General features: G+C 36.7%; 1 protein-coding gene across 3 annotated transcripts in view; it reads left to right on the plus strand.

Annotated features, from left to right (window-relative positions):
• UHRF1BP1L (UHRF1 binding protein 1 like) overlaps positions 1-27,240 on the plus strand; it is a 60,685-nt gene that overhangs the window by 19,426 nt on the left and 14,019 nt on the right. The window contains exons 4-16 of one of the 3 annotated variants that reach the window (XM_030002631.2): positions 2,539-2,630; positions 4,163-4,352; positions 6,670-6,810; positions 7,379-7,549; positions 8,853-9,033; positions 10,414-10,497; positions 16,822-17,004; positions 17,107-17,225; positions 19,086-19,227; positions 20,008-20,201; positions 22,184-23,682; positions 24,098-24,273; positions 25,704-25,843. In XM_030002631.2, coding sequence (XP_029858491.1) covers positions 2,539-2,630; positions 4,163-4,352; positions 6,670-6,810; positions 7,379-7,549; positions 8,853-9,033; positions 10,414-10,497; positions 16,822-17,004; positions 17,107-17,225; positions 19,086-19,227; positions 20,008-20,201; positions 22,184-23,682; positions 24,098-24,273; positions 25,704-25,843 — 3,312 coding nt within the window. The remainder of the gene's footprint in view (positions 1-2,538; positions 2,631-4,162; positions 4,353-6,669; positions 6,811-7,378; positions 7,550-8,852; positions 9,034-10,413; positions 10,498-16,821; positions 17,005-17,106; positions 17,226-19,085; positions 19,228-20,007; positions 20,202-22,183; positions 23,683-24,097; positions 24,274-25,703; positions 25,844-27,240) is intronic. The other 2 variants (XM_030002632.2, XR_005931473.1) reach the window with 2 other exon arrangements.

The following is a 27,240-nucleotide window of genomic DNA, read 5'->3' on the forward strand; positions in this document are numbered from 1 at the left end:
CTGCTTGATGATGGCTAAACTTTTCTTAATTGTGTTTATTTAGGAATGAATATTCCTTTAACTGTCATGCTTCCTAGTCTTGCACTGAATTCCTGAATGTGCTTGTAATGCCTTAGTTCTGAATCAGACTTCGGAAAGACATGTTGTTTTAAATACTTGATGCGTTTGCTAGTGACCCAGTTGTAGTGTACTAATGTCTGTACCGCTTCTTCCTGACACACAGAGCTTAAAGCGTGGTAATGCTGAGGTGAGATGATTCAACCTCTTGACTGTAAGATGCAACTGCCAAATTAGGAAATCGGCTTAAGCTGTGCTATGCTTAAAGATTACATACTTTGACCCATGGTAGCAAGGCCTGATTGTTTGTTTTGCTCCTATTGAACTTATCTTAGCCTCAGAGATTGCTAATATAGCTTTCAAAGTCACCTTTTTTACATAAAGCTTTCCTTGAACAAGTGCGCTAAATTGATAACAAAAGTTCACTCTTCAGTAGTACACTGTACAACAGCCTTTTTGACTTCTAAAGCAAGGTGAATTCAATGGCCTAAATGTCCAACTTCAGCCCTTTATTACATCACTGAACTTACACTATTTTGTTGGGGATATTTTTGCTACTGAGAGTTCGATTCAATTGGAATAGCATCCTCTGTCTGCATAGCTTAGGAGGTAACTAGAACCCACTTGTCTAGCCAAAGGTACTTTCACTGAGCTGAGTTGCCCTTTGTGAAAATCTGTCTGTTAACATAGTGGCCAATACTAAGTTATCTTTGCTCATAATCAGTTTTTGTTTCTATATGATAAACAATATAATTTTGAGGAGTGCTTTGGGGACCTAAGGAGGCTGTGCAGCAGTTTTTCCTCTATCAAAGTACAGTAGTTGCCAGTGAGAAAAGAATGGACAGGTATCTACATCCAGGTGTTCTTCATTAACTCCTATTTATATTATGCAAACTCCTTAAATCATTGCACTGCTGTTCTTTGCACTAGTCATGTAGTGAAGGAGATTGTTCTGAAGCTCTTAATTTAAGAAACCTTAGAAGAGTAGTCAAACATCTAAAAATGTTAGGATAAACGAGAAATCCTGGCTTCCCCCCAACCCCCAGTATCCTCAAACTAAGGGATTGTTTTTTCTGTGTTGTTTTTTCCTCTGTTGTTTTGCAAGGCAAGTTATTCATTGAGACAGCTGAGAAGATAATTTAAAAATGTCCAAATTTACTGTTAACAGCAAACGCTTCCCTTTAAGCATCAAAATATAGTGAAGTATAAATAAATCTGGACTAGAGAGTTTATGACTTTCTAGGTAGTAGTCAGGGCATTTAATGAATAAGAGTAGCACAGAAAAATGTTGTGGAGCAAGTGGATTATGAAGACAGGTGCAATTAACACAATATGATAATAAAGTCCAGTAGGTAGAGCAGGTTGAATCATGAAAAATCTAAAATTGAGGACAAAGCTTTCTAGTGTGCTTTGTCTGACCTAAGAGAGGGTAAATGGAGGAATTCAGAAGGGGTGGTATAAAGTCAGAACTAGACAGGGAAGTAGTATTAGCTTGTTTTGTGTTTTGATGAGCTTCCAATGGGACAAGGTTTCAGAGCTATAAGCCTTAAATTAAGAGCCTTCCCAGGTTGTATGATAAATTTAGGTCACAAGCATTGTAATGTAAGTTAGGAGATTCTTGGATTTATTCAGTTGCTGGGAATAAGGTTTTGCATTTGGTGTGTTCCCATTCTGTTCACCCCCCTGTTAGTATGCATTATTTATATCTATGTGTTATAGTTCTACTATTTAAATATAGCCTTCAGTTAAAATAGGATTTAGGTGTCTCATTCCCTTAATTCCCAGCCCCTTTTGTAAGGGTCCTACCTCATGTACAAAGAATACAGTAATAGCATACAATTTTACTATAATGTGTTGCAAATTATGCTAGAATATATCTTTTAGAAATTACTTGTTTTACTAGATCTACTGAAGATGCATATACACAGAATGTTTACACACTCATATGTGTATGTATTACATATATTCAGATTCTGTTTTAAAGATGCAGAACAAAACTTCATCTGCTATCACGAATTTTAGTAGACTAGTTTCAAATATTTTCCATTAAAATTTTCTGAACTTACTGAACCATTTAGAAAACTCAGGAGGTATTAAGTATTTCACTGAAAGAGCAATTGTATAGGAAGAAAAACCGAGTTAAGCACATGTTAAATCCTGCCCTTTTCGAAATGGAATTTTTGAAAATGTGTGTGATGTATAAATAATACTCAGGGATCAAGAATTATGTAATCCAATATTTGACTGGGAAGGTCAGAATTCACAAAACTTAAAAATTTATATGAACAAATTAAAAAATAGATAATTTGGGTACGTTACAAAGGTTTATGGGAAAATTGACATGGTAAGAACTGTTCTATGTATATTTCAGAAAAAGTTCTCAAGTGATTTTTTTTGTTTGTTTGTTTTTTCTTCATATGTTATATATTTACTTCGCTACCTCTTAGGTCTCCAATTTTTTGTTTTGTTTTGTTTTTCAAGTCCTTGGATAAAGTCGTAATGGAAATGAGCACATGTGAAGAGCCACGTGCCCCTAATGGACCCTCTCCTATAGCAACTGCATCTGGACAGAGGTCAGTGATGATACTTACATGTAATTAATTAAAAAAAATTTAAATTACTCATTTTGAATTAATATCAAACAGTTAGATCCTGGGCAAATTTTCGGAAGTATGTAGTGTTGCAGCTTGCTATTTCCTTCTCTCCAAAATTTTATTACTTGTAGGTGGAGTTACATATGTATAGCGATAATGGAACTATGCAGACCCAAGCCTGGAGAGAACATCTGAACTATGTATGGAGCTTCCTAGGCACGTTTCATATGGGTGCAACTACTGCATCAAAAATTTACCAAGTTTAATTGATATTAAGTTTTTTGAAAATTAAAGACATCTTGCCTTCAACCTATTTGGAAAATATATATAATATTGGGGTGGGTTTTAAAAAAAATTTATTTTTCCTTTGTTTGGTCTAAAAAACAGTATTAAGGGCTATTTGTTAGTGTGGTGTTTTAAAGTTCTATTTCCTTTATTGTATCAGGCAAATCTTACTGAAAGATTTCATGCACACTATATAGCCCAAAAGTCAAGTAATTTGGTGGGACAATACAGCGTTGCATCAGTGATTTCCATCCGCCCACTCCCCCAGTCATTTCCTTTTTATGGATCCAAAGCATTTTTCAGTGGGCATAGGGACCCATATACAGAGAAACAAATTTGATGATACAATTGCTTTTCTTATTTTAACTTCTGCCTAATATGTAGAAGCAGTCCATGGGCCTCTATGTCTCCTAGGGTACAGCTTGAAAATCATTGCCATAGAGATTCTGTGTAGGATGGAAGTTATAAAAAGGGAAAGGAATGACAAACCACATAAAATCTACTTTTCAAAGAAGCAGAAAAAAAAAGGCAAAAAATTTTAGATGTTAAGAGAAGATTTAAAATACAATTTTCCATTCATTAATCTAAAACATTCAGAATGCATAAGATTTTTATTAAAAAATTAATTCCAACTGCTTTATCTTTTTAATACTAGAATGCATTTGATGTAGAAGTGTAACCACGATTTAGGATGCCTCTCTTTTATAGAATGAAACAAAGCAAATACTTTATACTGTTTTGTAGACATGAAAGACACTAGTTTTAATAGGTGGAATAATTTAGCTTATAGAGATAAATACTAACCAGATTGAAATTGCCAAATAATTGATTTGACATGAGTTACTCCTTATGTATACGTAAAGAAGAGTAAGATTTCTACGTAATGCTGTAGACTGTTATTCTTATGTATGTATAATATATATTTTATTTTTTATACATTTATATATATGTATAAAATATTTATCTGGAAAAATTGCATTCATTGTTATACTTCATGGAGATTGATCTTGGTCCAAAATATCTTCTTTAATGACTATTTTGAGATTAGGATCATAGGATGGAAATTCTTGTAAACTAGATCAAGTATATTTAACAAAAAATCATAACTGGGAATACATCAGGAACGTATTTTATGGTTTGTTTCATGTTGTGTTTCAGCTGTTTAAATTTATTTTTTTGCCCTTTCATTAGGTGTGTATTTAATATGTTGGCATTTCACTTTCTAGTGAATATGGCTTTGCTGAAAAAGTGGTAGAAGGCATTTCGGTTTCTGTGAACTCCATTATAATAAGGATTGGCGCAAAAGCCTTTAATGCTTCGTTTGAACTTTCCCAGCTGAGAATATATAGTGTAAATGCAAACTGGGAACATGCTGACCTCAGATTTACCAGAATACAAGAAGCTCAGCGTGGAGAGGTAAATACTATCTTTTGCTAATTTTTTTTCCCTTGTTTTTGTAGTAAAGGAGTAGGAAGTTGAATTGCAACCTTATACAGTCTAGGAAACATGCTGTTACTGGCTATGGAGACATTCTGTGCCCAGTAATTTCACCTGTCCTCTAGAAACACAAGGATGTAAAAGTGGTAGATGTGAGTCAGATCAAATGTCATGTATCTAGCAGTGGCCAAAATGGATGCTTAGGGAAGAGCGAAGACCAGGGCAAGCATATGTACTGTTCCCTTCCTATGTTCTCCAAGCTTGTGATTTTAAAATGCAAACTGGACCAGACTTGAAGAGTACTGAAAAAAACAGGAATGGTATATTAAGTGTGGAAGGATAAGGCATTGTGCTGGGGGTTTTTATTATTTTTGTTATTTTTAAAGCTTTAACTGGTTATTTATTTGCCTAATAAGGATTTTTTTTTTCTTTAAGCAGTTTTAACTGAATTTTAATCAAGTTCCTATGCAAGAATTAAATATTTTTCTTGGAATAACTAAATCATACATATACAAAAAAGTAATAGCAGTAAAGTGCATACTTTTCTACTATCTGGGAGAACTTAACATGGAAGTCCTAGATTGGTGTATACCATTCTTTTGCTTTCTGCCATGTAACCAAAGTAAAATGCATACTGAGTGCAAGGTTGATTCTAAATGCTGTATGTTGTATTGAGAAAGACTTATTTTAGCATGCACCTGGCCTTGGATAAATAGGTGTGTCAAATTTTGCCCATGTTTGCCCATTTAAAGATGATTATTCCAGAACAAAGAGTTTACTGAGAGTTAAGGAGTCAGGTAGTTGCTTTTTATGTAGTGAAAGAAACCCCAAGAGAATGTTAGGTAAAAATACACCCAAAATACTAAGTTGAAAACTATTTTTCTGACAGTTTGTCTTTCCTGGAGCTTATCTGTATGCTAATGCTCATGAGTTAATGAAATCTAACGAGGAAGAAGTTTGACTAGATGGAATTTTGTATTGCTGTATTTTTTGATTTTGTGCTTTTTAGGAAGAATTTTATTCTGAATAATCACTCCATACACAACAGAACTCTCCCTGGGGCGTGTTCCTTTTACTGCAATGCATTCTGGAAACACAAATTTCTAGAAACTATAGTGAATGATTTGTTAGCAGTAAATTGCATGAAAAGTTGAAAAAACAAAACCAACATGGTACTATAAAGATAACTTGTGCAAAACTATACTTTAAGGGAGTAAGCTTTTAGCTTTGCACTGTAGCTACACTCTTAATGTAATAAGGAATCTCCTTAGAATTTTTTTAGAAGCTTCCATTCATCCTGCATCTTCTGGATGAGGAAGGTAGGTACTCTGCTTTTCTGCAAATAGTGTTTTACAGGCTGCTTTACACTGTGCCTTTCCGTCTTGGTGAATTATTGTGCGTGCCTCCTTCCCAAACGCATTGGGTCTGTTTTACTTAAGTCTTTCCTTACATTTGCAGGACATAGGCTGTGCAGTTTTCAAATTGACAAAAGGAGAATGACGGCTGAAAAATAACACACACACCAAACAAACTCTTCCCTCTTCCACTTTCCCTATGGCTGAACTTTATTTCTTCAGAGTAATGTAGGAAGGAGTTTTAGGGAAGCTAGTATAAACATTTTTTCCTCTTGATGTCCTGTTCGTTTGATGTTCTCCATGATGTTGCTGCTGGACAATCACTCCTTTTCCCATATTCGATTTTCAATATCCAGCTGTACTTGCTGCTCTTGTATCATTATTCTAACATTTCCTTGCTGTGTCTTCTAGATATCCATGTAATGGATTCAAAGCTTGTGGGGTCTATATGGCATACAACGTGCTCAATGTGTAACTTTCTCTTTTAATTGAAATAAAACACTCCAAACACCTCCCATCCTGTAGCTTTGCTTCCCTCCCTGCTCTTTTCCTATATACTAGGATTTAGCATTTTGAAACTAAACTACACAATCTTCTTTTTTTCCTCTACCAAAAGCAACCTAGTAAGCAATGATTGTGACCTTTATTTTCTTCTGAATATTTTAAATGCTGCTTGTTACCTCTGTGTGCTTGGAACTAGCTTAACATTTCTGTGGCATTCTAGAGGTAGAGGGGAGGATCAGGGTTTTACTTCCTGAGACCTGTAAGTGGAATAACAAGTGACTTGTATTTGTTCGGTTTATATGGCTCTGTGTGAAGGATACATGTAAGTGTGTGTGTGTATATATGTGCATATATATACATACACATGCATGTGCTTAGGTGCAAGTAAACTGTCATATTGCATAAAGGTGCTTTTCTCTTTTTCTCTCTCTTTAAAGGTTTTGACTTTTAAAGAAATCAACTGGCAGATGATCAGAATAGAAGCAGATGCAATCCAGAGTTCTAAGCATGAAATCATGAGTGCTCCAGTTCGACTGATTACTAACCAATCAAAAATTAGGGTCACGCTTAAAAGAAGGGTAAACTTGAAAAGTTTGAAATCTTTTATTGTTTTATGAATTCATTTTTAACTTATGCTCTTAATGCATATGTGCACATATTAAAGGTTTTAAATTTAGGCCATATATAATGTAGAATTCCCTGAATTAAGTTTTAATAACATATAATCGGTAAGACTGTAGAGTTTACAAGAAATATTGCAGGCAGAATTTGAAGATGAAGACATTGCACAGGTCCTACTAATGAAATCGTTTGATCTGCAGAGCTTTGTTTATGATGATGCATGTTGTCTTACCTCTCTAGATTCGGGCAATATTTACATTATTTGCATTTAGAGAAATGCATCAGTTTAATATCCAATGCATGCCAAACATAAAAAGTGAGGCATAAATATACTATATCTTAGGTACTTTTTAGTTAATGAGGGGATTACAATTTAAAATAAAAAATATTTTTGTTATTTATATGGAAGAAATTTTCTTTTTGGGAGGTGTGGTTTTGCATTCAACTTCTTTTTTCTTATAGTTGGTATAAGAAATGTAAGTATTTAATGAATCCATTTGACTTGTTTAAATTTTTATTCCACAGTTAAAGGATTGTAATGTAGTGGCATCAAAACTGGTTCTGATTCTGGATGATTTGCTATGGGTTTTGACTGATTCACAGTTGAAAGCTATGGTGCAGTATGCCAAATCTCTTAGTGAAGCCATAGAGAAATCAACAGATCAGAGAAAAAGCTTGGCTTCTGAAACAGCACAGGTATGATAATTGATTGTCTCACTATTATCATTATCAGGTGTTCTAAAATACAACACAATGTGGTTTGTTGTGTTAATTTATTTTGGAGAATGTTCAGTTACTCATTTTCATTCAGCCGTATATCTTAAATTACATTGGGAATGAATCACAGTAGTACAAGATAGACTTTATTTTACAAGATTTTGTGTATTGATGTTAATTGCAGGAAAGAAAAAAGTTGTATTTATCCATGTACAGAGTATTTAGACTTCTGTATTTACTTAACAGTTGATTAACTGTTTAGTGAATTTGCTCTCCAAATATTTTCTGGTTATGAATAAAAAAAAATATAATTAAGACATACTAAAGTAGCCTTAATGTGTGGATAGATATGCTTACTACAGTGATTTAAAGTGCTTGTCCAGTTTGTTTTCGTGCTACTAGAAAATTAGCTTTTAGTAAGAGCTTTCCATCATGCAGCTCTCTTGTTGGAATATACAGTGAAAAATAATTCTGCTTTTAACATATTTCTGCTGGCATAGGTGTGATATTGATGCTGCATGTAAGATAGTTTTACATAAATCTTGGTGGTCTTTCAGCACATACAGTAGACTAGACCAGCTGGGCTTTTGTGAGTGTTGGGGGTAGGGACCTCCTCTTGTCTGTGAAGAAGCAGCAGAAATACACTGATAAAAGATAGTCCTATAAAAATAAAACTTAATTTATTACTAAGGCTGATTGAGTAAATTCATTTGTATAGAATCTCTTACAATAAAGATAGTGTACTGTAATGGAGAGTTCAGTTCCTGCGGTGGTGCTGATGACTTATGGCATGAGTCAGTGGTTTAGCTACAGCAATCTAATGGCTAGCTGTTACTGAGCAGGGAGGTCCTGATTCTCAAATTCCCTGGTACTGGCACCAGCTCATGTTTGACCCTATTGTGAAGTAGTTTGGGGAATTAAACTAGCAGAAATAAGCCCAACAAAAAATTGATAGTTTTCTGCTGGTTTAGCTCCCTGAACAGCTTGCAACAAAAGTTAGAAAAATACCAGTGCTGCAAGTGACAGGGCTGTAAAGAAGTGTGGGGGAAGAGGAGGAGAATGGGGGATGCACTGGTATTGCCTCTTTGTGACACCTAGGCATTAACTCAACTTAGCTTTATTCTAAAACAGCACACTTAAATCTCAATAACGATCCAAGGTGAATGCATGCGATGCAGATTTTTCCTTATTTCAAAGGCCTGTTTTGAGTAAGTAAAAGAATATTTCTGGTTGAAAGGAAAGATAAACTTTATAAATTGACATGACTAAATATTTTTTTCAGAGCTCTGCCCCTGCACCCAGCTCTCAGCAGGTGAAAGCACACCAGACAACAGCAGCACCTGATCAAAACGATGCAATAGTAAAATTGTTTAATGATTTTGATGTTAAGGAAACTTCTCATCACTTAGTAATTTCTCATTTGGACCTACATATATGTGATGATATCCATGCTAAAGAAAAAGGTAACTTTCAAAAAAAAAAAAAAAGTAACATGCTTGTGAACCATAATCATTTTTAGAAGACATTTGGGGGAATACGATAATGTTAATCAAGAGTCTGTCTTTATTTTAAAGGAGTATTCAGAATTGTCTTCAGTGTCTGTAGACACATTTAAAATTGACTAGATGCCTCTATTAGGACAACATTTCATTATTAAATGTAATTATTTTAGAATAAACGCAGTAAAAACTGCTAAGAGTGCTAGTAGCTTCAGTGCTTTTCCTGTCTTCTAGAAACTGATTCTGTCCAGTCTGATTGTTACTGCTGTTTTTTTCTTTTATAATATAAGTTAACTGGGTTATGAAGAATGCAGTGGCAACAATACTGTGGCTTGAAAGGGTCACTGTACAATCTGCTTCTGTATTACTCTTATAAAATGTAGGCTAATAAAAGAGCAGTCCTCTTTTTGTTAGTAATTTAAAGAATTTGGTATGCTCTGCAGCACATGGAAAGAATGGAACAAGTGTTCTGTGGCTTTATAATTTTGTGTGTAATACTTGTACTTTGGGGTTTGGTTTTTTTTTTTTTTTTAAATGAAAGGCTATTGCATATAGCCATATTTAGAATCAGAAAAAAAGAAGACAAATTACGCTTCTTTCACGCCTCTTAAAAGTGATCAGAAGAGAATGACATATCGGTGTATATCCAAGGAGCTGGCTAGTCACTGAAAAATTTAGAGGCATACAAGGTCTGCTGAAGAAAAGAGTATGGGAAACTTGGGTTTTAGTGAATGTATTTCCTTGATTGGGGAAGAATCTTGCAGAGCAGTAGAGCATAAGGCTCACTGGCTAGAGACATATTTCCTTACATGTGGTGTATCTACTGCAGTTGGGATTTATCATTCTTAGCGAGATCTCTTTATTGGTCCTTTATTTTTGGCCATGAAGTTTAAATTTAGCAGTGGAAAAAGCAGAAGAGAAGACTCTGAGAAGACCTCTTCACTGCGATAATTGTCAAATAAAATAAAAAAATTGTATTTACAATATTCTTGAAAGTAAATGTTGACTTTGAATAACTGATCATAATCATATATTCAGTGTGAAAAGTTTTGTTTCAGAAAAACTGCAGCAATATGTGTTCAAAGAGTTGTCTACTTTTTAATAGCATTTAAAACAATATGCAATTTGTTAGTAACGACCGAGTACAGAACACAGGAGTTCTAAAAGCTGATCTTTAGAAGCCGGTGAAGACTATCTGAATGAAAATTTTGAAGGAAGATAATGAGGTTGTAAGGAGAGCCAGGAAAGGGGAGGAAGAAGTAGCTGTTTAAAGGAATGCAGCAACATAACAACTAACATGCTAAATACAATGTCTGCAGAACTGAGCGTAGTTTTATTTTACAGACTCAAATAGGCGTGTTACAGGAGGGGCAATGCAGCTTTCCTTCAGCTATTTAACAGTGGACTATTATCCATTTCACAAAGCAGGTATGAAAATGAGCATTTTGTGAATTACTTGTGAATTAACTATCTTGCTTGAATACTAAAAAAATTGTGTGTGTATGTGTATACAGCTTGGATAATAACGTTCTAAGCATTTGAAATGCACACCTTTTTATTTCCTTCTATATGCAAAAAAAACCAACAAAGGCAACAACTTGAGAACCAATTAATTTCTGTGAATGAGCTATTTTAGGCCAAACACTTTTCCTTTTCGCTGTTCTGTTTGGTCAACTAAACGGTGTTTACACATTTCTGACATGAAAAGAATTCTGTTGACAGAGGAAGGCAGTATGGCAGATTGAGAATTCACTAATTGGATATTTGCAAGAGTCAATCTGCTAGATTTTTTTTTCCATATAGAAGTCTATTTTATGTCCATTTCCAAGCAATGTTTTGGTTTTTATTTTGCTAAACAAGAATCCCAGTGTGTAGAGGTTCAATTGTATAGCCTTTTCTTAAGGAATTGTTATTAAACAGATGTTAGAAATTTCCAAACAAGCATTTCTTACAAATAATTCCTAGTAAATAGGTTTTATAGAAACGTAAAAGATTTAGAAGACACAAAATATCTTTGCTGTTGAATTTGAGATCAAAGGCAATCCAGTACAGTGGAGAGGCTTTTAGTTGGTGGGGAGGGTTGGTTGTGTTTTGTTTTGCTTCTTACTAACACAGACCACTCATTTTGGAGTGATTATTCACGTACATTAAAGATTGAATTAGCCATAGCTTGCCTCATGTCCTTGTTGTCACTCATGGTTGCAGGTGGAATCCTGTAATGTCAATCTATTTCATTCATAAGTAGCAAGTATAGTTTTTGCACCTTAAAAAATGTAATTTAGCATAGGTCAAATCAACATGCACAGCCACAGGAAAGAATATGCTTAAGAAAAACAATATTCTTTCCTTGCTATAGATTGTCCTAATATGGTTTGAAATTTGTGATATTGGTTTCCTGTCCTATGAAAGTGGGACCTTAAGTTACAGAGGTTTAACACATGCCTGTCTTGTGACCCAGCTATGTTTTTCATTTACTGTCACTTCTGATTTCTACTATGTCGAAGTGAGGGTCTCATTTGTCTATGATTTCTGTGAGCTCTCCTCGGAGAAAATGTAGAGAAACAGGGAAATAAATAGTTTCTTTTGGAAGGATTCTTAGCTAGGTTGAACCATGCACTCTAGGCTCTTGGATGGGCATGTTAGAAGCTCACTGAGACTGCTTTTAGGTAATGGTTACATGGGACATAACTCCCACTACATGAAACCAGAGATGGAAAAGATCAGCTGCAGAGCAAAGGTGGTGCCTCTAAAGGTAGTGTTCTCCTGCAGTCTTAAATGGTTTTCTGTGCAAGTATGTTGAAGTAACAGAAATCTAGGTCTCATTGATAAGCTATGACAAAAAACTGCCAAAGGTGGTGGTGTTTGATCCAATAGGGTGGATGTGTGGAGGGGAAGGCAACATGCCAGAAAGTTTCTTTTTCCACTTTAAGAGGTCATCCTTTTTTTTTTTTTTCCTTTTTAAGAGGTCACTGTTTTAGAAGAGTGTGGCAATTCTGTGGGCAAACTATCGTCACAGAGAGGAGAGTCCCTTTACTCAAAGGAGCACATATTAGTCTTGAAAGTTCAAAGGGAGTTCTCTAGCCTTGTAGGTATCATGCCTCTATATACTGCTGTTATCAGGCTATCACCTGATATGCAGAGCATTCCTATCCTGAAGGCGAGGCTCTGCAATATTGCATACTGAAGGACAACACCAAATTAATACTCTATAATAGTGGGGAAGGAGGAAATAGCTATATTCTTCTGTGACTGTTACCAGACTGTTTTCTGGTTTTGTGCCTCTCTGGCCTACGGAATATCTAGAAATAGCTCTTTTGGTATCATCTTCTTGGAAATTGCGATTAAACCTTCAGGAAAAAGCCCTCAACAGTTAATTATTTTGCAGATTGGGTTCTTGGGGGGTGGTGGGGTGGTGGTGTTTGGTTTTGTAACAGACCCCACATAGAAGGACTCTGAAGGGAGTCTGAGGCATGTTTGCTGTAGGGTAAATTTCTAACCCATGGAAGATCAAGCCTTCCAACAATAGCCTTTCATAGTACTTAACAAAAATGAAGCAGGTTGTATGTCCATTGACTGTGATAACCCTAACATAAGCCAGACTTATTGGATATTGTAAACCTGTCTGTACAGTAATCCATCGCTTTATTAGTCCTCCCAGACCTGCCCTCACAGAATCTTTTATCCAGACCCATTATCTGTGCAGCTGATGTGTTGCTGGATGATGATCAGAGAAAGCTGCTGCTTTGCCATCATGTAGGACATTTTGCAGCACAGGAAATTCTTGATCAAGCTGATATATTGAGACAATATGAGAAATTGGAAAGCATTTTCTTCCTGGACAACCAGCAATAAATTCAGATGGTAGGAACGTCAGTGCCAGCTCCACTAAAATATTGTTTTCTTGTTACAATCTGGCCTGCTCTTCACTTTTCACAGATAAATGTGGCAATGGCATCTCCATTTATAGAATTGTAGAATAGTTGGAGATGGAAGGCACCTCTGGAGATTGTCTAGTCCAACCCCTCTGGTTAAAGTGGTGTCAATTAAAGTTAGCTTCCCAGGATTGTGTCCAGTTAGTTTTGAATAGCTCCAAGGGTGGAGATTTGTGTTTATTGTCTCTTGTCCTGTCACTGGGCACCACTGAGAAAGAATCTGGCTCCCTCATCTTTACTCCCCCCATCAGTCATTTATACACGTTGATAAGATCCCTCTGAGCCTTCTCTTCTCCAGGCTAAATGATCCCAGCTATCTCAGCCGTTCCTTGAAAGGTGTTCCAGCCCCTTAAGTATCTTTGTGACTATTTGCTGGACTCACTCCAGCAAGTCCATGGCTGCTTTGTACTGGGGAGCCCAGAACTGGACCCAGCACTCACCTGGGTTAAGTAAAGGGTGTGGGTCACCTCCTTTGACCAGTTGGCAATGCTTTTCCTAAGCCGCCCAAGGTGCTGTTGGCTTTCTTTGCATCAAGGACACATAGCTAGTTCATATTGAACGCTACTCTCTCAGGTTTGGGTTTCTTTCTGCAAAGCTGCTTCCCAGCTGGTCAGCCTCTAGCCTGTACTCCAGATGCCGGACTTGGATGTCCCTTTGAAGTTCATCAGATTACTGCTGGGTTGCTTTTCTAGCCTCTTGCGGTCCCTCTGAATGGTAGCACAACCACCTCGTGTATCAACTGTTCCTCCTAGTTTTGTACCATCTGCAAAGTTGTTGAGGGTGCACTCTGTCCCATCATCCAGGTTATTAATGAAGATATATTGGCCCCAGTATTGGCCCTGGGGCTATACCACAGATGATTGCCTCCAGCTAGACTTCGTGCTGCTGTTCCCAACCCTTGAAGACTGACAGTTTAGCCAGTTTCCAGTCCACCTCACTGTGTACTTACCTAGTCAATAATTCATTTTGTCACTGAGCATGTTACAGACGGTGTTGAAAGCCTTGCTAAAGTTGAGATAAACAGCATCCACTGCTCTGTCCTCATCCATCAAGCCGGTCATCTCATAGTAGAAGGCTGTAAAATTCGTCAGGCATGATTTCTCCATCATAAATCCATGCATGTGTACTCCCAATCACCTTCCTGTCCTTAATGTGTTTTGAAATGGTTTCCAGGATTATTTGCTCTGTTGCTCTCTGTTACCTTCCTCCATTACCTTCTTTGAGGTCAGGCTGACTGGCCTGTTGTTCTTTTCATCCTCCTTCTTGAAGATAGGACATTTGCTTTCTTCCAGTCATCAGGAGTCTTTCCTCATCACTGTTCAATGACAACCTTTCAAAGATAATTCAGAGTGGCCTCCCCATGACATTGGCCAGCTGTCTCAGCACTTGTTTGCATCTTATTAGGATCCCATGGACTGGTGCATGCCTCATCAGTGTAAATGTTTCCTAAGGTAATGCTCCTCTGCTGAGGAGAAGGTTTCCTTGCTCCAGACTTTCCCAAAGGTCTCAAGGACCTGGGAATTCTGAAGGCAAGTGTTACCAGTGAAGACTGAGGCAAAGAGGGCATTGAGTTCCTCAGCCTTCTCCATGTTATTTGTTACCGGGTTCCATGTTCCATTCAGCAGCAAGACCAAGCTTCCCCTACTCTTCCTTTTGCTGGTGATACACCTGTAGAAGCCTTTCTTGTTGTCCTTAATGCTCCTCATTAGATTCAACTCCAGATAGGCTTTGGCATTCCTAACACCATCCTCCATATTCTTTTTGGGTAGCCTGATGCTGTTTCCGCATCTTGTACTCTTCCTTTTTATCTTTGAATTTAGTCAGGAGTTCCTGGTTCATCCACACAGGCCTCCTTCCATATTTGCTAGATTTCCTGCTTTTTGGGGTGGACCGTTCTTTGGCTTGGAGGTGATTCTTGAACATCAACCAGCTCTCCTGGGCCCCTCTTCTGGCCAGGGTTATATCCCATGAGATGCTTTCAAGCAGGCCAAAGGCTGCTCTCCTGAAGTCCTGCGTTGTCATTCAGCTTTTTGCCTTGTTCCTTCACCTCGGAATCCTGAACTCCACCATGTCATGGTCACTGCAGCCGAGGCTGCCCCTGACCTTCTCATCCCTGAACAGTTCTTCCTTTTTTGTAAGAATTGAGTCCAGCGGAGCATGTGCTCTCTTTGGCTCCTTGATTACTTGTGTTAAGAGGTGGTCATTGATGCACTTTCAGAAGTGGCATGGATTGCTTGTGTCTTGCTGTGTTGTCCCTCCAGTAGATACTGGGGTGGCTAAAGTTCCTAATGAGGACCAGGGTCTGTGAACATGATACTTCTTTCAGTTGTCTGAAGAGGGCCTCATCATCTTCCTAGTCAGACAGTCTGTAGCAGACATCCACCACAACATCATCCATGTTGGTCTGCCCTCTAATCCTGACCTGTAAGGGCTCAGCTGGCTGATCATCCATCCCAAGGCAGAGCTCCATGTGTTCCCACCAATCTCACTGAAGGGGTGACTCGCCCGCCTTGCCTTCTTGGCCTGTGCTTCCCAAAGAGCCTGTGTCCATCCTTTGCAGCATTTCAGTGGGTGTGCTATCTCATTGTGTCTCTGTGATCCCAGTGAGATCACAGCCCTGCAACTGCATGCAGATCTCCAATTCCTTCTGCTCCCGCAGGTTGCCTGTGCTGCGTGTGTTAGTGTACAAGCACTTCAGAGAGGCTCCTGCCCATACTGACTTCCCAGAAGGGGTATGAGAGCTTTCCCTATAACTGTCCTGTAGGTACATCAGAGTTTATGTACATATGCTTGGGGTGACCCCACTTCAGCCGTGTTTTGTAGAATCCTAGTGTCATGGACTTGAATTTAACGTATCTTTGCCCTCTTGCTCTCTTTCTGTTTTCTGCCCTGTTCCTTTCTCTTCTTCATTAGCTAGAAAGATATGAATAACCATCAAAAGACTGTGAGGCATGGGAAAAACGCTGTCTCTTGTGGTACGCCGCTCCTTTAAAGTTTCTTCCATCTTTGCATTTAGACTTGAAATCACAATTTTTTCCCAAAGCATTTTCCTGTTTTAATAGCAACCATATCTAGTCATCCCCAGTGTAAGTATTCAAAACCTTATTAAGTCCTAAATAAAGTAAGTTTTCGCATGCTGGTATTTGAAGAGTGAGGTACCACTTGTTAGAAGTTACTTGTATTGTATCCTTGCATTCTTTCAGAGGTTTAAATGCTTCACCAACAGAAACATGTTAGGAATAAAAGAATTTCCACTGGGCTTGATTTTTAAGGCTGCGTGTGCTGCAGCACTGATTGAACTTACCTTCTTGTTTGTGTGCCATAAAGGTGCTAGAGAGCCAAGACAAAAAGAACATATCTCTGGAAAGGGACCAGGAATTTCTTAGGACACAGTTCTGGCAGGAAAGATAAGCTTGGAAAAAATGAGCGTGAGAACATTGCTCTGTTACTTGCCCTCTCTTTTTTTTTTTTTTTTTTTCAGTGAAACTTTTTTTTGTATGTTCTCACGTGTGACAGTAACATTATCAGATTTCTCTGAACTGGAAATATTCAGTGATATTTTCAGCATTAGTTAGTGGTGTTTAAAGGCAGGTGGCAATATTACATTGTTTTCTGAGTGATTTTGTGAAGCAGTGAGACTTGTTTTTATGTAATATATAACTTCTGTTTTAATGTCTGTTATAACTTCTGTTGTTCTATAATTACAGCATACAATGAGATTATATTTTGAAGAAGAATTATGAAGTAGTGGAAACTTGTTATCCGGTTAGAAGCAAACTTTCAAATGAGTTAGTATCTCCCCTGTTGTTCTTATTTGCAGGAGACAGCTGCAATCACTGGATGCATTATAGTGATGCCACTAAAACCAGGAGTGGATGGGCCAAAGAATTATTAAATGAATTCAAAAGCAATGTTGAATTGCTTAAGCAGGCTGTGAAGGACCAGGTCTTAGATTCTCCTCCCAAATCACCACCTGCTGTATGTCCTCAGAACCTACAAACAGGTACTTTGTTTGCATCACTAATGCTCTAATTCCATGAAATGTTAAAACTATTCTAAAAAAGACTGTTCTTTTCAATGATTTCATCACTATTCTTTCCTACAGGCAAGGAGCAGATACCGAAAGGAACATCTAGGGCTTCCTCTGTATCTTCCCAACAACCAAAGGGCAAACTGATGTCTAGTCCTATTGTGGTTAGACTTGCAGATTTCAATATATATCAGGTACATTTCTTCAAGTTAGTAAAACTGGGGCTTCTTCGCCCTTGACTGTTACATAACTATGGTTTTTAAGGGACAATTCCAAAGCCCATTGAAATTAGTAGAAGTCTTTCCATTCCTTATTGGATTAGACCTTTATGGGCCTGCTTCTGCTTTGTTAAAATTGGTGGATATTTTCTTACCGACTTTGTATTAGATGATACCCTATCATAACTATGGTTTTGATCCAAATTCTACTGTTCCCCAAATCCTGACATTTGGAATTTCATCTTTTCATTGTACTGTGTTAGGTACCCAATATTTTAATATGTGGTTTTGTATTTCATGCTTTTCTTATTATCTTTTTCAAAGTACATGGATTTGGGTTTTTTTTTTTTTACATGTTAAATTAAGAGTTTTTTAAAATTTTTCTCCAGCCCCTCCCTCCCTCCCTCAGTGATATTTTGAGTAGACACCTTAATCATTCTCCCCTCCCCCCCCCCCCCATTTGTTTGAGTAGTTTTAGTTACTGGTTGTGGTCCAGAGTCACTCTTTGGTGCAGATAGGAGGCAACTGGGATAGAGGAGGAGTATATCTCTAAGGCAGAATGGTAGTGATATAGGAGGATCTACTACTAAATTTTAGGTCCTAACAAAAATGCTTAGTGTGTGCCCTTAGTCATTGTGACTTCTACTTGCTCTTGTTCCAGTTTTCAGTGCTTTTTTGCTATATTGCTTCTGGTAGAGTAGGAGGTTGCAGCTTGCTGCCAGAAGCCTTCATCTGGGTTTGAAGTGGTTTTATAATATCATTTTGTACTGTCAGTGTTTTCATTTGCCTTCTACTCTTCAGATGCTTGTCTCCTCCTCCTCCCTACACAAATATATTTTCAATTTTTTTAATTGTCATCATTTCTATACAATCTACAAAAAGCTCTTTTTCCAAATAGATCTGTTATTACTTGAATTTTTGTGTGTGTTAATACAGAGATGTTTGCAGCTTGAAAACAGCTACGTAGAGTGAAGCAGGCTTATAAAGGTTATATATTCATTATTTCCAGTGAAACTAACACAAGTAGACATCATCATATATTCAATATTAATATGTTGGCTGATTTCAAACTAGTAGTCTGACCTACTAAGCGTTGGATGAAAGAACTTTGTTTTGACAATGTACTTTTTAAACTAGGGCACATTCCAAGAAATTTAAGGTCAAATATATATCAAAAGGTCATCTCTTCTTGTTTCATAATTTACATTGGAAGGAATCAGAAATGGAGGATTACTGTTCTATAGTGTCTTGATTCTCCTGTGAAGTAGACCTTTGGGCATAGCCAAGCACACATACCTCTGCCAGGTGCATGCCGAACACCTTGCTTAGCAGTGTAAAGTTGAGAGTTGGCACATGTACTGGAATCTGTCCTTATGACAGTACAAGGACTTCCTAACAGTTGTGTAATAAACTTATCTAGCTTATCTATCCCTTATCATCAAGATATGGAATCCTTTTGGACAGACGGTATGCAAATATACCATGTCCTAGCTTAATTGCTTATACAGTACCTGTAGTGTTTGCAGTAAGGATACCAGATCACTCTAGGCTTCTACTGAATGCCTTTGAAAGTGACCTGCTGTCTCCTGCCTGGCATGAAGGAAGGGGGTCTGGTATTGTTAATACTATGTAGTTTTCTTGTGAAACTGTTCTATGGAGATTGCTTCTACTACAAGGCAACTAGGTTTTTCATTGTTAGCACTTTGTGTAGTTGGGGATCTACATCTGAGAGCAGTGGAATGTTACCTTACTAGGAGCAGTGCCTTGCAACTACAAATGCTTAATGATTCATAAAAATGTAGTGTATTAATGAAATGAATCTTTTATCTTTTACAGGTTTCAACAGCAGACCAATGTCGTTCTTCCCCTAAAGCTCTGATCTCTTGCAATAAAAAGTCACTTTATCTTCCACCAGAAATGCCAGCTATTCATATTGAATTCACTGAATATTACTACCCAGATGGAAAGGACTTTCCTAGTAAGACTTTTTTTTGATACCAAACCATAAATTTTGTGTGTTACTTTCACCTTTATGAAGCTTAATACTGATTCCAGGTTGACAATTGGAAATAGGTAATGGCTTTCTGAAATGGAAAGAACACAACACTGCTCCATTTCCACAGTGCTTACTTCTGGCAAACTTCTATAAATACTGTTTTTTATAAATATGGTTTTTAAGTCTGAAAACACTCACAGCATTTTTACTGACATAAATTATTTGTTCTCCAACATACATGTATTGTTTCTGCAGTTCCACTGTCTGGCTACATAAAAGAACTCAATGGCTACATAAAAGAACTCAAAACTGTTGCAGTAGTATCTAAGATGCAACAAAGATCTGCTGGAGTTATTTTTATTAATGTGTTATGGGGCTGGCCCTGTTTTATATACAGAAATGTCAGTAGATTTCTTGGGGATAGGACTTGAGGACAGCAAATCTCATTGGTCCTGCCCTCCCTCTGTAATGAGGACAGTCTCCCCCTCTCCTCAGACTTCGTTCTATTCTAATATTAGCTTTTACATTCAAAAATTCAGTTACTTGCTTGAAGTGAGAGAAAGAAGCATCACTTTAGGTATCCCCTAACAATTTATTCTTCCTTGGGACCAAAGGAGTGGGTTTCCATTCTTTCTCTGATGTAAAATACCAGTGAAAATGTAAGTCTGTACTCATTAAAAAAAAAAAAAAAAATTAAAAAAAATCAACCAACCCCTAAAAATTTTACTTACTCTCATGATTTTGTTTTGTTTTCTCTTTTAGTTCCATGTCCAAATTTGTATGGCCAGCTGAATGCTTTACAGTTCACCCTGGATGAGAGAAGTATTCTTTGGCTAAATCAGTTTGTGCTGGATTTGAAACAGAGTCTTATTCAGTTCATGGCCATGTACAAGTTAAATGACAATTCAAAATCAGATGAACATGTTGATGTTAGAGTTGATGGACTAATGTTAAAGGTACGCTGTCATTGAGGAGGGGTTTTGTGGTTCCTTGGAGGAAAATACTTTTTCTCTTACTCTGAATAGCTGCGAGCAAAGCAGCTTAAGGAATAAATGGACAAATGAATGAACAAACAACCCACACAATAAGCAACGCTGCTCTGGAAAGCTATGCAGAATATGATGGTTTGAAGACAGACATCTGTCTACCATGCTACTTCGTCTATGTCCTAGGGGTATTTTGGTTTTGTATTGAAGACCTGAATGGGAGTATTAACAGATTATTTCAGTGTGTTCAATGAAGCTGACATAGTAGAAGAAAAAAAATTGAGCACTAAAGTAAAAATTACTAGCAAAAAATTCCTATTTGCACTCTGTATTAATGCAAGGGCCCTCCCTTGTTACTCTGGTTGTAGTATATCAAAACTTTTGTCTTGTTAGTGAATGCCTGGAGTAAAGAAAGCAGTTGAACCAAAGGTTTATTTCCTTCTCCAAAACCTATTCTCACCATTTTCTGTTTCACGCTGGCCCTTGGCTGTAGTTCAGGTATAGAAGTTCTCTATATGTTTATTCCGGAGGAGTGATGCTTGTTAATGCAGCTGAACGTCAGATTTTTGCTTCCCTTGTCTCCTCCTTTGGAGGAGAAGGATTATTGAGCAGACAATTTCTGCCCCCTCCGATTTGCATTGGGCATTGGTTTCCAAGGTTCAGAGGTGAACAAAACAATGAGTCTTTTTGATGGTGCCCACAGGAGAGGTTTCAAGGATTCTAAAAAGGTAACATATGGAGACATAGTTATCTTCCTAAGGTAGTGGTGCATATTTAATGGAACTTTAAAAGGACATGGTTTGTACTGAATGAAGACAATTATTGAGAGCTAACAACCAGGCAACTACAAATACAGACTGATCTAATAGTGAGTTACTACATGTGAATAGCTCACTAAACTCAGAGAAGATAAAAGTATTCTCAGATCCCTCAGACCTTGATTCATATTAATTATTTCATCCCTGTATTAACTGCATTATTTTTATTCTAGAAAATTATGACTCTTTTATTATCGGTGTGCTTGATATTTACGTATCATGTAGTTAATTATGACATAGTTACTTATTTGATTATTTTGTTCTAAATCCTTTTATTTACATGAAGAAACTTCACTCCCATCTTTTAAGTGTCTTTAGGATGACTTTTTTTTACTCCGATCTTTCTAGATTCAGCATGGAGATGTTGTGACAGAAGGTAGAGTCACTGATACTAGCAAAACTAGTGTGGCCAAGGTCCATGTCAACAACATCCATTACAGGATTTGGCATAAAAATATATATTTCCTTTAAAACTTGCACTAAAGATATGCAAGTTAAATTAAATCCAGTATGCTGAACTATTTTGTTGGGTTTTAGGAGTTGGAGTATTTTTTTTATTATGAAAAAAATTATTATGATTATCAGATAATGGTCACAAAATACCTATTCTGTGTTCTGCAACATTAAGAATATTAGCTCTGTTAGCATGTTTAATTGTTTCTTTGTATCTTAACATAGAAATAAAATACTGTAGCACTCTAGTGAAAAACCCTATTTGACAAATCAGATTGAAAGCCAGAGAATTATAATTTGGAGTTCAAAGTTGTAAATACTTGGAACACTTGAAGAAACTTTCTGCCAAGCTGTTTCTGAGTTGAAGAAATAAGACACTTCAGCCTAATATAGCTGACCTAAATCTAAATCCTTCACATAAGAAAAGCCTGAGACCTTTACATTTTTGTACAAACACTGAGTTTTAAATGCCACAGCATCATTCTTAAAAATGAAAGGAAACATAAGTGATAATCTGTGAGCCTGACTTATCCCTGTTCTGTGTTAGTGTACTTGAGTTCTCATAAAACTATGATTATGTTCCTTTATTTTAGCTGTCATGGCTATTATTTTGTTTCTTTAATTGTATACCTTCTTAATCTACACATTTCTAACTAGACAAAATATATTTCTTTCTTGCAGTTCATCATCCCGTCTGAAAACAAACCTGAAATTCATAAAGATCAACCTCGTGCACTTTCCATTCAAAGTTCAGAGATGATTGCTACAAATACAAGATACTCACCAAACTGCAGACACTCTGATCTAGAAGCTTTGTTTCAGAACTTCAAAGACTGTGAATTTTTCAGTCGAACTTTCACGACTTTTCCTAAGTCCCAGAAGAATTTTAATCTCTTGCATCCAATCTTCCAAAGACATGCTCATGAACAAGATACTAAAATGCATGATGTTTATAAAGGTTATATCATCCCAAAATTGAATAAATATGCATTAAAGACATCTGCAGCTACTGATGTTTGGGCCTTGCATTTTTCCCAGTTTTGGATAGATTATGAAGGAACGAAAAGTGGGAAAGGCCGACCAATAAGCTTTGTGGACTCATTCCCACTTTCACTTTGGATTTGCCAGCCAGTAAGATTTGCAAAGTCACAAAAAGAGCTTTTATCGCATAATCAGACAGCTTTGAACATTCCAAAAAGTGAATCTAGTGATCTTGCTAATAGACTGCAACGTAAAAAACTTCTAAAGGAATATTACAGCAGTGAGACAGAGCCCTTGACCAATGGCATTCAGATGTCAGACACTTCAGGAGCGTTTTCTGAAAGCTCTTCCTCTGATGCAGATGTACATGTTCTTGTCCATGTTCAGAAACACGTGAGCGTGCAGATCAATCATTACCAGTATCTTTTTTTGCTGTTTCTCCACGAATCTCTTGTATTGCTCCTAGAAAATTTAAGGAATGATGTAGAAGCAGTGACAGGAAAACCTGCAAAGCAAACTGATGTCTGCATTGGGATCCTGCTGAAAAGTGCAGAACTAGCCTTACTACTCCATCCAGTGACTCAGGGAAACCCTTGTAAGTCTCCAGTTGTGGAAGAAGGAAGTCCCATGGCATCAGAACTCTCCCCTTTGGGAAATGGGGAAGCTCTTACTTCAGAGAGTAAATTAGTTGGCAATAAGATAGTGCAACCTGGTGTTACTAATTTTGATTATGTAAATGATTGCAAGCCTCTGAATGCTGAACTTAATAAAGGAATTCTAATAGATCCTCTTTTGTTTAAATCGGACAGTAATATGGATTTTCAGAAAGGAATGTCATTTTCAGATGATGCGTCAGATAAAGGCTTGGGAGATACGAGTGAAGGAGGAAGCAGTGGACTTTTTAGTAGAAGTGATTCAGAGGAGGTCTGTGGACCTCTAAGTGAGAAAAGTAGCTTGCATCCTAGAGATTCAACATCCATTTTAAATAAGAGAGAAGATTCTACAGAATTTTTCATTGATAAAGAGGATGACAAAAACATATTCTCAAATAAGTTAAATGAACAGGAAGGCACAACTGAAGGCTGTCCTAACCAAGTCACTGACTTGGAAACAGAAACTGCCTTAGAATCTGAAGAGCTTGAAATCAACAAAGAGAAGGTGACTTCAGTTAGAATGTTTGCATCCCAGTCTTCATCAAGGTACAGAAGATTCAATCAATTTTCTTTCTATTTGAAAATATTTATCAATCTTGGCCACATACTTTTAGTAATGGTCAATGGAAGTGAACATCTAGTAGATGAAAATTTTAAAAGTATGTAAAGATATAAGATACGCAGTATCCAGCATTCAATCAAAGCTAAAGTGAGCTGTTAATTGTTTAAACTATTTACTTTCAGTTTAAATGTTAATACATATTGAGAAAAATATTGACACAAATATCTACAGGAATGCATGTTGTTTCTATGCTTTTATCTTTTTCTTGCCAAAGGATTATTGAATAATCAGATTTTTTCTTTTGTATCTTGCCTGGTTTAGAGGAATTTTTTAAAGTAACTTCTATCTAATTCCTTTAATTTGAAATAATAATTTCCTGATATCTTTATATTTAAAAAGTGCAAAGCCTAAGGAACGCTGCCCGTCCAACCTCCCTGCATTCTCTGTTTCTTACAAGAATATGAAGAGAAGTCCATCACAAGTCTCTCTGGATACCATTTCTATTGATAGTATGATGCTAGAGGATCATTTGATAGAGAGTGATGGAAGTGACAGCCAAAGCTTTTTGGAGAAAGGTAAGTAGGTTTAACAAAATATTTTTAAGCAATACATGAAAATGTTGTTTGTTACTAAAATAATACTCAAAAGGATTGTAGCACAGCAAATCCTGGATACTTTACAGCACTATTTCTGTTTGCTTCTCCAGTCAGTAATGTCAAATATATTCACAGCATATCATGTGCTTTCAGGGAAAGCAATAAGGTATGCTACTTACGTAGTGCTACTTAATTAAACACTAAGTAATTTTCCTCTTGAGGAGAGTAAAAGCATTGCAGTGCTATGTTGCAACTCTGAATTAAGCAGAACTGTTCCCTGCTTTGCTTGAAAGCTGTTGCTTTGGCTGTAAGTGTTTACAGGTTTGTACCCTGAATCAGTGTTATGCTTGAAGTGGTAAAGAAGCTTTAATTTTACAAGTAGATGAAAAAGAAATGGATTTTTGTTAATACTCACCATGCTCGTTACCAGGCAGATAGATTTGGTAGTCTCCTTGCAGCTTGTTCCTTACAGAGCAGTACCTAGCTATCGACTGTCTAACAGCAGGTATTTGTCCAATTTTTGCTCATCTGTGCATGAGCGTTTACTCCAGATCTGAGGGAGAAATTCAGGCATATGGTAATTATGTCTATATAGTCTGTAGTATTGTGGGCTTATGCAATTGTAATGATCTAGTAGCTTTCTGGCAAAACTGATTAAATAATTTTCTAATGTCAGGAAATACGATAAGACGACTATTGGTACCTCTTTTCTGATAAATTCTACTTTGAATAAAGAATGACAATATTTTTTTCTGTAGGATTTCTTTTCAGTCTAGAGCAATGAGAAGAATGCTTTACTTGCAAACTTCTTATATATTTGCATTGTAGTATTCCTGCATGTGCTTGTGTGGGAGCATGCCATAAAATATACTTTCCGTTTTAAATAACCTTTATATGTGTTTTTAGCTTGTTAAACAATATTTAACTGCAGGTTAAGTCTGCATGCTTCCTAGTTGTCAAGGAAACATTACCATGATCACTCTAACGAAAATATATGTAGCTTATTTCTCTAAACATAAAACCACAAGCATTTGCTCTAAAGGCACTGTGCAGTGTTTTAGATACATGGCTTGGAATCTTTAACCTTTTTTTCTGCTGGATCAGTTTTATATTTGATTTGAAAGACTAAAAAAGGCCCTTCACAATTTTTTAAACAATGCATGTAGAGTGCCATTTTGGTTTTGTCACTATATCCTGTCTTACTTGCATAGCACCTAGAACTTTGAACTCTCTGTTAGAGGAATGGACTTGGCAGTTCAGTCATAAATATTTGTTTAATAAGTTGTTCAACTCATCTTAAAAAATGAGTTAATGTATGCATACAGTAACAGACACTGACTTTATTCTTAATGCAGGAGTGATTCAGGTTATGCTATGCTAACTTTGCGTTTTTTCTGATGTATATACGGAAGGTATTACAGCCACAAACTATCAAAGCCCATCAGAAAATGCCCATGAAGGAGGCACAGTGATTGAAAATTGTGATGGGTCATCTCCAGATGCCATGAGCGCTGCTTCAGAGAATGCCCATGAGACTAGTGAAGAAATGGTAATATTGAATTCCATTAGAATACATGCTTCAGTAAATTAAACCTTAAAATAGAGCTAAAATTCATGCTTCTAGAGGTGATTTTTCAAGTAGTTTGGGGAACTTTTGTTAGTGTATTATGTAAGCCTATAAATCTAGTGCATTTGTATTAAGTACAAATGAAGATTATAATCCAAGTTACACTGAGCATTCTCTGTCCTTATTATCTCCTCTATAGCCACTGTTGATAAATGACAGTAGCTGCTTAAAAATGTCAGAAAATATTTCTGCTTTAGTACATAGCAATATTTTGTAATATCATCATGTTCTTCTATGCTCTGTTGAATATGATATTTAAAATGAGCTTTTTTAACATCATCAAGTATATCTAAAAGAAAGCACCATAACTCTGACATCTCTTATATGGAGATGTTTCCTTAGCACTGGTAGCATTCTGTAGTATTTGCAAATAGGAGTGTAACAACAGCCCTACTGGGTCAGATCAGAGATGCCTCTTGTCCAGGGTTATGTCAGTATTTAGAGAATGCCCAGCATTTTGAGAAGATTAGAAGAATAGTGCATGTAGAGAGAGATTCCCTCCCTGAGACATTATGCAGGGTCCAACTTTTTCCATCTGCCTATCTACTTATACCTTGCTGATCCTTGCCCTAATCAGTGCTTCTTAAATTATATTATTCTATCAGTTAAAGTCATGAACTGGAAACCTAAGAGTATATGGGCCCAAAGAAAGACAGTGAATTTACTGAAATCTGTTGTGTGCTTGCTGACGTATTTTTCTTTTTAGTAATGCTAGTCATGTAATCCTACCTTTGCTTTAAACTATTTGTGGATCACCTTCATTTAAAAAAAAAAAAAAAAAGAAGAGAGAAAAAAAAGCAGCTCACTTCAATGATTGGTTCCTTTTAAATAAATTTTCAATCATCTGTGCATATAGGTAATATGGAGAAACCAGAATTCATTCAGATTGTTATGCAAATGCATGTTAGCATATGTTTTTCTACTTGTAGAATATAACTAAAAAGTCATTAGAAAAATGAGCTCAAAATAGTAGTAATGATGGACATATATCTTCTGATACCAAAGCTGGCTTTTGAAACTGGCTGCTACTTTTTTTTGAAAGATACAGCAATCCAATAAATAGAGAAAAAGGGCTGACTACTATGCAGATAGCCAAAGTTTAGTAGCCTATCCTGGTTCTTTAACCTGGTCTGATTCAGCACCGCAAATGCTTGGTTGTGCTTATGATATGCATGAAGTTGAATGCAGCCTTAGAAAATTTCAGGTGTCACATAGGTCACATGCTTCTTTGTCAGAGTGGGGAAAGTCTGTCTCACTCTCATGGCTTTTTCTGTCCAATTCTGAATTGGTATTAGTGGGTTATAAATACAAGTGTCTGT

Source organism: Aquila chrysaetos, chromosome 26 (assembly GCF_900496995.4).
Source record: "Aquila chrysaetos chrysaetos chromosome 26, bAquChr1.4, whole genome shotgun sequence".
Lineage (NCBI taxonomy): Eukaryota > Metazoa > Chordata > Aves > Accipitriformes > Accipitridae > Aquila > Aquila chrysaetos.